The 12,679-nt window shown below is 33.4% G+C and overlaps 1 protein-coding gene across 2 annotated transcripts; it reads left to right on the top strand.

Moving 5' to 3' along the window:
- Positions 1–2,829: 2,829 nt before the first annotated feature.
- LOC105647346 (pumilio homolog 1) lies at positions 2,830–11,242 on the top strand. Of its 2 annotated transcripts, XM_089722619.1 has the most exons (9): positions 2,841–3,848; positions 5,011–6,422; positions 6,512–6,653; positions 6,780–6,887; positions 7,666–7,878; positions 8,050–8,160; positions 9,245–9,439; positions 10,067–10,241; positions 10,780–11,242. In XM_089722619.1, the coding sequence occupies exons 1-9, from the start codon at positions 3,249–3,251 to the stop codon at positions 10,821–10,823; spliced, it is 3,000 nt and encodes a 999-aa protein (XP_089578745.1). In that variant the 5' UTR covers positions 2,841–3,248; the 3' UTR covers positions 10,824–11,242. The 2 variants fall into 2 exon arrangements, with proteins under 2 accessions (XP_037494584.1, XP_089578745.1); XM_037638656.2 differs by lacking the exons at positions 7,666–7,878; positions 8,050–8,160; positions 9,245–9,439; positions 10,067–10,241; positions 10,780–11,242 and adding an exon at positions 7,012–7,531 and having other exon boundaries at positions 2,830–3,848.
- The last annotated feature ends 1,437 nt before the right edge of the window (positions 11,243–12,679 follow it).

Below are 12,679 nucleotides of genomic sequence, written 5' to 3'. Positions count from 1 at the left end.
AGAGCTCTAGCTTATTTGAATATTAATTGATTTGAACTCCATTAACTTTAGAAAATAATTACTAATAAAATTTTCAAACTAATATGTTTTATGCTCATTTTAATTATAGTTATTTAAAATAATTAAATAAATTTAATTAATATTTTTATTTATATAATATATTAAAAAAAATAATATATTCACTTTAACAGTAAAAAATATATCTACATTATGCATCATAATATATAAATAATTGAATTTAATATAATTTGATTATCGAATATTAATGTCTACTCTATAACCTAAAGTCCATTTTTCAATATTCTATTCCTTTAAAATACTATTGAATATTATTCTTATACAAGAGAGAGAGAAAAAAAAAGGTAATAATTAACATTTAATACCTATAATAACAAGTTGTGAGTGTGAAAACTCGTATTCTCTAGATCTGTATTTCAGAAATAAATATAAAATTAACAGTATATGCAGGGGTGTCAATGAGTTGAGCCAGCTCGAAAAAAGTTTGAAAAGATTTACTCGAATTGAGCTCGAGCCTGCTCGTTTAACAATCAAGTCGAGTTCGAGTGCAATAATGTTCAGCTCGAAAACTCGTCTCTTATCGAGCTTTTATACATGCATATATATAATATTATTTTAGATTACTCAAGCCGAGATCGAGTTTAAAATTTTTCAAGTTGAACTTGAGCCTGAAATTGAGCTTGAACCGAGTTCGGCTCAAGTCAAAGTCGAGCCGAGCTCGAGACTAAATTTTTAGGCTCGTTGAATTTCGAGCCAAACTAAATTCTATCGAGCCGAGCTTCAAACCTGGTAAGTTCGAGATCGGCTGAGCTCATTTACATCGGTAAGTATATGTAATAACAAATCACTAGTTAAGATCTTTAAACACGTATTTACACTTTTAAGTGAAGCTTGAACAAGTGTAATATGTACTCAAATTAACTAATTTCGACAATAGAAAAAAAAAAGAAAAAAGAAAATAAATCCAAAATTAAAGCCTTGTTTGAATAGGAAATATTAATTAAAATCGCTGGTGGCTGGAAGTTTTAAAATAACACAATTTTAAAAATATAAAATTGATAATGCACTATAGAGTATAAATTAATAAAAGTGACTATTTTGAGTACCAAATATATACAAATGAAGAAAATAAAACATGCATGATATTAAATTTAAATAACCATTCATCTAAAATTTGCATTCATTTAACCAGACTTTTATGAAATTTTAATATTGATATTTTTACATTCTCAAAACGTTATTGTAGTTTTAATATTATTTTGACAAGCATTAATCTTATTTTATCATATAAAACAATTCTTTATAATTTCAAAATTACTCTGGTGAAGATACTCGTGATGCACAACTCATATTTGTAAAGAAAAAAGATTATTGTTGATATTTGATAATTAAATGTTTTACTAATTATATTCATGGCACATATAAAAATATATATTTTTCATTTAGTGATAAGGTGATATGATAATTATCATATTTTACTGCTCCATCTGTTTTTTTACTGTAGAGAAAATATAAAAAGCTTCGAGATTAAGAAAGTAGTTAAACAGAAATCTTTGTCTGTAACACCCTTAATCAGTTTTAAATATATAATTAATGGTGAGGAATTAGTCAAAATCTTTAGGGATTACAAGAGTCTCATCAATTTCAAATTCAGTAGATTTACATTGTTTTCAAAAATAGCGATAGTAAGTAGAAAGTTGTCATCGGACATGACGAACTCAGCATCTTCATATGCTAAGTCCAGAAAGAAAGACATTGAGTTTGTTCACTATAATAATACAAATCTGACACCGTATTATGAAAATTTTTCAAGAAAAATAGTTATATTCATGTCCACATTTGTAAAGTTGAGCATATTTCTATATAACGCATATACACATAGCCCTCGAAAGGATTTTAATTCAATTTGTTCGATAAATTTTAAATTTGTGCTCAGATTAATGAGGTGTAACATCAATATAAATTTTTTTTTTTTATAAGTAGGGTGCAACAATTAAAATGTGTAGTGATATTAGGGTATTGGTCGGTGCAATACTCTTGTTTGTACTGAAATTTGTAAAATTGAACACATTTCTATTGAATTGCTTATAAACGTAGCAATTATTCATATTTTGAAAATATAAGGCCGTTAATTGTCCAACCCACATTTTATTTGCAACTATTCTTGTTAATTGAATCGAAATAAAACAGTAACAAAGCTTATTAAAAGGCATTTTAGACTTTCTTTTTTTGTCATCTTTCTCAAAATTTTCATTTAAAGTAAAATTTTCTATATAAAATAAACACATAAAATGGAAATTTTCTCTAAAGTTAGAGAAACGAGGGAGTACATAACTTTAGTAAGTAGAATAAGTGGTCTATGTGAAATTAATTTTGTGCCATATAATTAATTATATATGTATATAGTAATATTAATAGTAATTAATTAATTATTATAAATAATAAAAATTTCTAATTGCCATGCCATACAATATAAATGTCATTTTTCAAAAAAAAAGTATAAACATAATTTTTAATCATCTAAAAAAAAAAGTAATTACATTATAAAACTATATTATATTAAACTCATATAGTATTAATGTATTATCATTCATACTCTTCAAAAAACATGTATTATCATTCATCTAAACAAATCTTAAACATCTCTGTAATCTTTGCTAAACCTTTTAGCAAAAAAGGTAAATAAAAAAAATGCTTTACAGTTATTAAAAAAAAAAAAAAAAAAAGAAGAAGAAAAAGAAAATTTATGCCATCGATTTGGCATTAAATCACAGGAACTAAAACCCTAAAGACCCTGATGTAAGAACAAATCCTAATAGAATCGATCCCTGCCGTCACTTCATAAATCCAACGGTTCAGATCTGCCTATCGCTCGTGCTTATCACTCGTCTCTTTCCTCACTCCAGACTCTCCTCTCCGTGTCTTTGTTTCTGTTTCGCTCTCTAAAAAACATGGCGGCTTGTATCGTTGATCATCTGCAACACTCTTCACTGTCAATCTGATCTCTGTATATATTACCAAATTTACACTCTTTTAGCACAATATTAGACCCGTAACATACAATCAACAACTTTTTGTTTTTTTGGATTCTTAATATTTTTGTGTTTGATGGGTTCTTCGTTTTGATCAACCGTAATAACTTTTGCGAACCTTAAACACAAACCCAGCTCAATTTTAGCTATTCTCAGCAAAAAATTAGCTCCAAGTTTCAATCTTTACGCTCACATCTAATGATCACAGACACTTATTCGCAGATTTTGCCTGATATATCAATGCGATCAATGCTTAAAAACGAGGATTTGGGCAAACTGATTAGAGAGCAAAGGCTACAACAAGAGGCAGCGAGTGACAGAGAGAAAGAACTTAATATTAACCGAAGTGGGTCTGCCCCACCCACTGTAGAAGGGTCTTTAAACTCGATTGGAGGTTTGTTTGATGCTACTGGCTTAGCTGGTATAAAAAAGAACAGCAAAGGTGGGTTCTTGAGCGAGGAGGAGATAAGGTCTGATCCAGCTTACGTTAATTATTATTACTCTAATGTTAACTTGAATCCAAGATTGCCGCCTCCTTTGTTGTCGAAGGAGGATTGGAGGTTTGCACAGAGATTACACGGTGGTGGAGTTAATTCTGTGGTTGGGGATAGAAGGAAGGGAAGTAGAGGTGGCAACAATGAAGGGAACAGGTCACTTTTCGCGGCGCCGCCAGGGTTTGGAGGAGGGAAGGAGGAGAATGGAAATGGTGGAGGAGTGGAGTGGGGAGGAGATGGGCTGATTGGATTGCCTGGGTTGGGCCTAGGAAGCAGGCAAAAGAGCATTGCAGAAATCATTCAGGTGAAACTTGAATTTTCAGTGTCTTGTGTTGTTTTACCGTGGTTTTGGAGAAACTAGTTCTTGCTCGTGAGATTTTTTAAGCAGCTCCTTTTGAGAACTTGATGATAATGTTGTTTATTTTGCATTGCATTTTGAAGCATAGAGTGCAATTTAATATGATGGTTTTTTCTCTGCATTATGTGAGGTACATGCTGTCTTGGCTTTGATTATAGCATATGAAACAATGATGATCATTTGTCAGCAGCTGTTCGAAATTTTTGGTGATGTTTAGATTCTTTGGCTTCATGATTTTCGTTCTCTCAAATTGTTGCCTAATATGTAAATTTTATGCTTGTTTTCTGGAGTAACCTGTTTAAGCAATCGCTGTGTCTGTCATATAGCTTGTTTACGGTGTTCAGGTTACTGATATATTGCTCTTTAAATTGGTCAGTTCTGATTATTTTTCTGTTACTTTTTTTTTTATTCTATTTCGAGAATTAATTCCCATACCATAGATCTTGATTCGATACTGTGGATAATTTTTCTACTTTTCTATTTATGAAAGATTATTAAATTGTGCCATGTTGGGCTGGTTAGTCTTGCATTATTTATTGCCAATTGTTATTGTTTTTACTGACACTACACTTATGCGTATTTTAGTGTTGAGCAAGCTTACATGGGAGTGGATGGAAGTCTGTTTGCTTGATTTTCGGTTTCCTTTTTTGTAAAATTTAGTGCAGTTGAGTTTGATAGTAATTTGAAAGCCAGTACCTGTTGTTTTGTTCTTCTTGCTATTTAAGTGTTCTTCTTAGTTGCTTTCTCTCTCACAGTTCTAGGCATACCTGGATCTTGTTGAGACACCATCAATGTTTTTTTTTTTTTTTTTTTTTTTATTTTTTTATCTTGCATTTTCTTCTTTCTTTATGTATACATTAAGTTTGTGACTTTGGACAAACAAATACATAAACTTATATTTACAAGTTTTTGTTGTTTCTTTTAGGTCTGACACTGCAATTGCTCGCCGTAAAATCGGATTTTTGACAATTCTTCTTTCAATTGCAGCTTGTCATTTATTGAATTTGAAGTTATTGATTACCCGTTCTTTAGACATTTCTTGAGTATCCTCGTCTTTCACTTTCTCCTGGCTTGTTTCCTTGCTTAATGATTTGGTTTTACAATGCAGGATGATATGGGCCATGCAAATCGCATCTCAAGGCATCCTTCTCGTCCAGCTAGTCGCAATGCTTTTGATGATAATATAGAAGCTACTGACACCCAGTTTTCTGACCTTCATGATTTAGCATCTGCTGATGCTTTGCGCTCTGTTGCGAATAAACAGGGTGTTCCTGTGGTCCCAAATGTTGGTGCAACAGGTTCTCATACCTATGCTTCTGCTTTAGGTGCTTCCTTGTCACGAAGCACTACACCTGACCTTCAACATGTAGCAAGAGCTCCTAGTCCTCGAATTCCACCTATTGGGGGTGGCAGATCCAATTCTGTAGACAAAAGAGAATCGAGCGGTTCAAACTCATTCAAAGGTGTCTCATCAAGCTTGAATGACTCTGCTGAGCTAGTAGCTGCTCTGTCTGGATTGAATCTGTCAACAGTTGATGAAGAGAGTCACTCAATATCGCGAAGCCAACATAACATTGATGATCACCATAATCTCTTCAATTTGCAAGGTGACCACAACCTGAATCACGTCAAGCAACAGCCATTTTTGAATAAGTCTACTTCATCTATTAATTCCTATCTTAATGGGCCCTCAACACCAACTCTTAATGGCAGAGGAGGCTCCCCTTCTGACCACCATAATGTTGATAACGTGAATTCTGCATTTGCAAACTTTGGCTTGAGTGGGTATCCTATGAACCCTTCATCTCCATCCATGATGGGAAGCCAGCTTGGGAGTGGTGGTTTACCACCGTTATTTGAAAATGTTGCTGCTGCATCTGCACTGGGAGGAACTGGGTTGGATTCTAGATCATTGAATGCATTGGGACCAAATTTAATGGCTGCTGCTCCAGAATTACAGAATCTCAGCAGAGTTGGAAATCACGCTTCAGGTAATGCTCTTCAGGTGCCCCTTATGGATCCCTTGTATCTTCAGTACCTGAGATCAAATGAATATGCTGCTGCGCAGCTTGCAACTCTCAATGACCCTTCTATGGATAGGGAGTATCTTGGTAATTCATACATGGATTTACTTCAAAAAGCTTACTTAGGAGCATTGGTTTCTCCTCAAAAATCACAGTATGGTGTTTCCTACCTTGGCAAATCTGGTAGCTTAAATCATAATTACTACGGTAGCCCAACATTTGGTCTTGGCATGTCCTATCCTGGGAGCCCAATAGGGGCTCCCCTTCTTGCGAGTTCTCCTATTGGATCGGGCAGTCCTGTCAGGCACAATGACCGAAACATACGTTTTACTGCTGGGATAAGTAATCTGTCTGGAGGTGTCATGGGATCTTGGCACTCAGAATCTGTTGGTAATCTGGATGAAAGTTTTCCTTCCTCTTTGCTTGATGAGTTCAAAAGCAATAAAACTAAATGTTTTGAACTGTTGGAAATAGCGGGTCATGTTGTTGAGTTCAGGTATATATCTCCTGGTCAAACTTTTGTGTTTTTACTTTGGCCCTCGAGAAATTTAATTTTGTTCTTGTACAATACCTTTGGATGAACAGTGCTGATCAGTATGGGAGTCGATTCATACAGCAGAAACTTGAAACTGCTACAACAGAAGAGAAAAACATGGTTTTCAATGAAATTATGCCCCAAGCCCTTTCCTTAATGACAGATGTTTTTGGTAATTATGTGATTCAAAAGGTATTTCTCATTACAAAACTTAATTTGCCTATGACTATGATTGTCATTGCTGCGCCTTTAATAATAATATGTTTTTGTATGCGTGATGAATGACTTAGGCATGGCATAACTGTTTTTTGTCTTCAGTTTTTTGAGCATGGATCTGCATCCCAAATAAGAGAACTTGCTGACCAGCTAACTGGGCATGTTTTGACTCTTAGCCTTCAAATGTATGGTTGTCGAGTGATACAAAAGGTTTGTATATTCAGACCCTCCTTGTGATACTTGCTTTATGATGATCTTTTCTTTTTTTTTTTTTTTTTTTTTTTAACCCCCCGTGTTGCAATTCTGATGTTTGCTTCTGTATTCTTTCTATTAGCTTAAGATAGAGTTGCTACAGAGTGATCTTGCCTTGTACCATTGGGGAGTAAACAGTTTGTTCTTTTTTTACCCGGCTGAGGTGAAAGAATCCACTGAAAGCTGGACTGCCCTTCTTTTCAGTGGTACTTTAACTGACTGAGGTAGCGGAGTCATCTAAAAGCTGGTCCCCAACCCCAAGAATTGTGATTGAGGCATCACTTGTAAAAGATTCTTAAAGAGTCTGCAGGATTCAGGAACCCATTGCCACCTACCCTGGACAGCTTCTTAATAATTGATTTTGCTTAAATTGCCTAGACAAGTTAAAATCATGCCTTTTTTCATATTGCATCCCTTCAGTTTTGGATATTTTCGTTCACCGTATTTGACATATGGTCTTTTGTTTACTTGAAATTCTTTAATTTCTGGAAAACTATGTGATGCTAAGTAACACTTCCTCATGGATTGGATTTTGGTTCTGAAGCATCATTATGTATTTTAGCTCGTTAGTAAGGATATGTTAAGTTTGCTCTTTCCTTTCAGTGAAAATGTCCTTAAAATTTTGATCTTCATAATAATAGAGTGATGTTTTGTTTCACATTAAAATCTTAGATTTCACTTTTTGATAATAATAGAATGATATGTTTGGATTTCACTCTTTGATCTTGATAACCAGGCGATAGAAGTGGTTGAACTGGACCAGCAAACAAAAATGGTGACAGAGCTTGATGGTCATATTATGCGTTGTGTACGTGATCAGAATGGGAATCATGTCATCCAGAAGTGTATTGAATGCGTACCTGAAGATGCTATACAGTTCATTGTTTCAACTTTTTATGATCAAGTTGTGACACTGTCCACTCATCCCTATGGTTGTCGGGTCATACAGGTTTATATACTCTATTTCTATACATATGTGTATATGTATCTATATATAGATTTTGAGTATGTGTTGTGTATATGCACATGTATTTTGCATGTCTATGTATCGTTGTTTGTCTATTTATAAATATATGTCCATCAGTTATGATTCTAATTTGGGTCAAATTGTATATGACAGAGAGTCCTTGAGCATTGCCATGATGCTAAAACCCAGCGTATAATGATGGATGAGATTTTGCAGTCTGTTATCATGTTGGCACAAGACCAGTATGGAAACTATGTTGTACAGGTTTGTTGTACTTATATGAATGATGCTTTTGAGATACATCTATATTATTTCTAGGAAGTATAAGTAAAACCAATCATGTCTTAAGGGGAGTATTTAAGCAGTTTAGCATTTGAGACTGAAATGTGAGAGATTGAGCCCCATCAGTGTTTGTAGGTTGAACTATCACTGCTTTATAGAATTTTTTGCTTGGTGAGATATTTATTCATTCTATCATTTCATTCTTTGATAGGAAAGTTCATTAATCGACCTATGCTTTTGTGGTTGACGTTGGAAAACTTCTTGTGTCCTTCCATGACACTGCATTATTTTGATCTCTCTAACCTCACGGAACCAAGTCGATTCAGTTGATAAAAAAAAACAGATATTCCTTATTAAATGGAAAGCACCTTGGTAGATCTATTAAATGAGCATAAAGAACAAACAACAGCATAGCAGTGAAGGATAGAACTTAAATGTTTCTCATTTTAGTCCTCAACCATTTTTCCCATAGATGAGTTGGTGAGAAAATTGATTATGCTACTTATTTTGCGAATGTGCTACTGAAATATACAATATGTAAATGAAATGAGCTAACCATTCTATCACTTTTTTAACAAGATATCTAATTAATTTACACCACTATAACTTATAATTGTGATGGACTGAAAACGCGAGCGCATAACAGTTTATTTTCAAAAAGACAAGGTAAAGTATTTTTTTTTTGGCAAAATATAGGGGTATGATTATAATTTTCCCTATCATTTATTTCTGGGGCTGGTGTGTACTTCCAGTTCCCGCCACTGACCTACATATTCATTTATTTGGTAAATTACTGACCATGATGTCACATGTAAAAGTTAACGCGAAATATTGTATCACCGTTCAAGTGCCTGAAATATTTGTCAGTATTTTCTTTTGACATCCATGTGATACTCCGATTCGGGATTTAGACTTGAGGTATTTCTTTCCACCTGTATGCAAATTAAAATAATAATAACTACCATCTTTCTCCCCTTCATTTACCCCTGGAGACTTACATCCTATGTCCTTATTTGTTTACCTGTTTTCAACTACGCTGTTCTGATTGATTGCTCCAACGTTACAGCATGTGCTGGAGCATGGGAAACCGCATGAACGTTCAGCAATAATAAAGAAATTAACAGGGCAAATAGTTCAAATGAGTCAGCAGAAGTTTGCCTCTAATGTTATAGAAAAGTGTTTAACATTCGGTACTCCTGTAGAGCGCCAGGCCCTGGTGGATGAGATGCTTGGTACCACTGATGAAAATGAGCCTCTTCAGGTACCCATTAACTTCCTATAACTAATAGACTTAGAATGCTTAAAAGGCTTTTTTGCTTGTAGTCTTTCTCGATTATCTTTGATTTGTTTTCACATGATGGTAGAATCTTAAAAATGCATTGCTGATATGGGAGGGGCCTTTTGTAACATTTTCTCTGCTGTCTCTATGTTCCTTTCAATTGGTATTGGCATTAGTCTAATTTTGCAAATACCAATCATGTATCAAATAAATACGCTAATCTGACACTACTAAGGGAAGGAGGTTGAGTACACTGCATGTAGAAGCAATGGAGTGGAATGTTGTGTTTTTCTTCAAAATAAAGAGTCATTTCTGTGTGCTATTGGAATATTTATGCATTTGCCATTTTAGTCATGGACCTACGATGATGAGGTTGACCTCTCCTCTATCTAGTCCATTTGATGAATCCACTCTTGTGAATGACAAAATTCTCGTTCCTAAAATCCAGTTATTTCAAGTGGTGCTTTCATTTTTGCTAAATATTTTGTTTGGCTCATTTAAGGTGTTCAATGCACCTTATTTGCTAATCTCTCTTGAGTTGATGGCTTCCAGAATTTAATTTTGTCTTAAACTAGTATTCATTTTGATTTTTGCTTCTTGTTCTTGCAGGCTATGATGAAAGATCAGTTTGCTAATTATGTTGTACAGAAAGTGCTGGAAACTTGTGATGACCAGCAACTTGAACTAGTCCTTAATCGAATAAAGGTTCACTTAAATGCTCTGAAGAAGTATACTTATGGGAAGCACATAGTTGCGCGTGTAGAGAAACTTGTTGCAGCAGGAGGTAACTCGTCAACTCATTTTGTCCTGCTTTATAATAATTTGATCTGATTTCAACATATTTGAATGAAAATTAGCTAGGAACTTCCGGTGCATTATCTTTTCGTTGCCAATTACCATGTTCTTTTAGTCCAGTCATTGTTTGACAATTGATTAATGATTTAACTGGGCCAGATGAGTATTATTTAGTGTTCAGTGAGTCGAGAGAACTTACATTAGAAAATATTTATGACGCAGTTGAGCATCATAAAGAAAGAGGAGCTAGAAAATTTTGACTTGTAAAATACTTATTCCTTATGCATGCCTGAAACTATTTTATCATCATTCATCAACTAAGTAAAATTAGGAAGCATAATTTCAGTGTTTTTCTTTTTCTGTTTTTTGTTATCTAAAGCACAAACAATCATGTATATAGCCTTATTAGTTGAAGATTTTTCAGTTCTTCCGCCATGTTTTTCCTTTCCTAATGCTAGTGCTTCTTAACTCTTGATGGGGCATAAGTTGCATATTCACTTCCTAACAAGTGCTTATATCTTTTGCAGAGAGGAGGATTAGCATCCTTACCCTGCACCCTGCTACGGCTTAGATGTCATAGGAGAAGTTGTACAGCTAACTGAGGATAGTACGAGTGCCTCTTCCTTCTCTTCTTTCTTTTGATATCTAGCAATGGCTCCATCTATTTATTTGGATAGATAGGAGCTTAATGAAAATAAAAATTGTCAGTTGTACTTAAAACTGTACATTGTTAGTTTGAGGATATACCTTAGATTCAGGCTAGCTGAGGGTCAGACGGCGAACATACTGATGCTCTTGCAGTTGCAGAGGAGATAAAATTTACTGTACAAGTTTTAAGGGTGTAAAAAAAGGAAGGAGGTAGTGGATTTGTGATCGCGACTGTACAAAATATTTACCTGGCAGAGATGGCCTTTGTGTTTAGGAGAGTCTGGAATTTTTGTCATGTTTGAGATTGTTTATTTCTCTTTTTTAAAGAACTCTTTACCCCCATTTTCATGGTTTTCATGGTTGAGAATGTATCATATGCAGATTGTTTTTCCTTACGAAACCATCTACTTGTTTGTGTTGTGACTGCAATTGCTTTTAGCATGTTGCATCTTTTAGACGTTTCAGTTGAATATTCTACATAATTTATTTTAATTTATTGCAGATTATCTGGACTACTTCCTAATATTTAACATTAAGCAAGATTTACAGTGTTAAATTCTCAACACTAACAATAACAATTTTAAAAGTTTTTGGCTCTTATATACAAAATATTGAGTTACTACAATTTAATTTTTATATTTTTCAATTACTCAATAAGTATTTAATTGATCTAATTTACAAGTTGAAACATTGAATAGAATGATTTTATAAATTGAAGTGTTTAATGTGCAATTATATAATTTGAAGTGGTTCTATAAATGGGATTTGTTTTCTATTTAGAAAATTACTGAAAATTTAAAAGGTTCTGAGGGAGGCTTTTCAGGCAAAAGAGTTAACGAAGAAGAATGCAGGGAATTTTTTTTATGAGGCAGAAGCACCGTAGCAGTTTGAAAAAAATCCTAAATGTGTACTATAGCTTTAATCTATTGCAATGTGCATTTCCTTTCCCCAGTGTTAATATAAAATTACGAAATTCTGACTGTGGACATAGACAAATTATTGAACCACCTAAACTTCTTGTGTTTTATTGTTTGAATTTTTTTTTTTTTTTTTTTTTTTTTTTTTGTCTTACTAACTTTTTCTCATTCATTAGAGTTTCAATGGGTCAAAATAATATTGCGAGTTACATAATAATGGTCAATTCTCTCTTTTAACTCATTAAAGTAGTGAAAAAACTTGTGGTGAAGATACTTCATGACTTGAATTTGTATTCAAATGTGAAATCTAGTATACACTTACTACTAGACCAAGTGTCTTAAGTTGCTTATAAATTTTTTTTTTCTTGTTATAGTTTCCATTAATCACATTAAAAAAAAAAAAAAAAAAAAACTTGTAATGCAAAAGAAGGGGAAAAAAAAAACGCAGAAAAGAAATTATTGAACTATTTCACTATAATTTATAAAATCACCTTTGATTTGATTAAGAAGTTTCTGAAAAACGGAAATTTAAGGGTACATGTCATTGTCAATGTATTATCTCTAACATAATAGTAGTAGTAAACTAGCAATAAATAATAATAAGTAATCTTTGTTTAGGACTTAGGAGTTGGGAGTAGTTGTTGACTCTATGTAAGATAATGTTTCTCCCATAAATAAAACAACCTTGAAAGGGAGAGACCATCTATTCTTATCCGGTGAATCAATGAGGAAAAGGAATTCTCTTCATTCTTTTAATTTTGGCATTTTTTTTTTTTTACCAACTTTATTATTATTATCAATCAAGCGTGTGAAAGGGTAGAGATGAATTGATACTTAAATTTGGTACTACCAATGCTAAAAA

This window comes from Jatropha curcas, chromosome 6 (genome assembly GCF_041381405.1).
Source record: "Jatropha curcas cultivar XTBG-Jc1 chromosome 6, XTBG_Jcur_1.0, whole genome shotgun sequence".
Taxonomy (NCBI): domain Eukaryota; kingdom Viridiplantae; phylum Streptophyta; class Magnoliopsida; order Malpighiales; family Euphorbiaceae; genus Jatropha; species Jatropha curcas.
This window is presented reverse-complemented; position numbering and strand designations above follow the sequence as displayed.

What these genes read in the sequence shown, in the direction of transcription:
- LOC105647346 (XM_089722619.1), top strand. Translation starts at nt 3,249, where the DNA reads ATGATCACAGACACTTATTCGCAGATTTTGCCTGATATATCAATGCGA. An exon ending in ATGGTTGTCGGGTCATACAG is followed by an intron (nt 7,879 to 8,049) that starts GTTTATATACTC and finishes TGTATATGACAG; the next exon opens with AGAGTCCTTGAGCATTGCCA. An exon ending in GAAACTTGTTGCAGCAGGAG is followed by an intron (nt 10,242 to 10,779) that starts GTAACTCGTCAA and finishes TATCTTTTGCAG; the next exon opens with AGAGGAGGATTAGCATCCTT.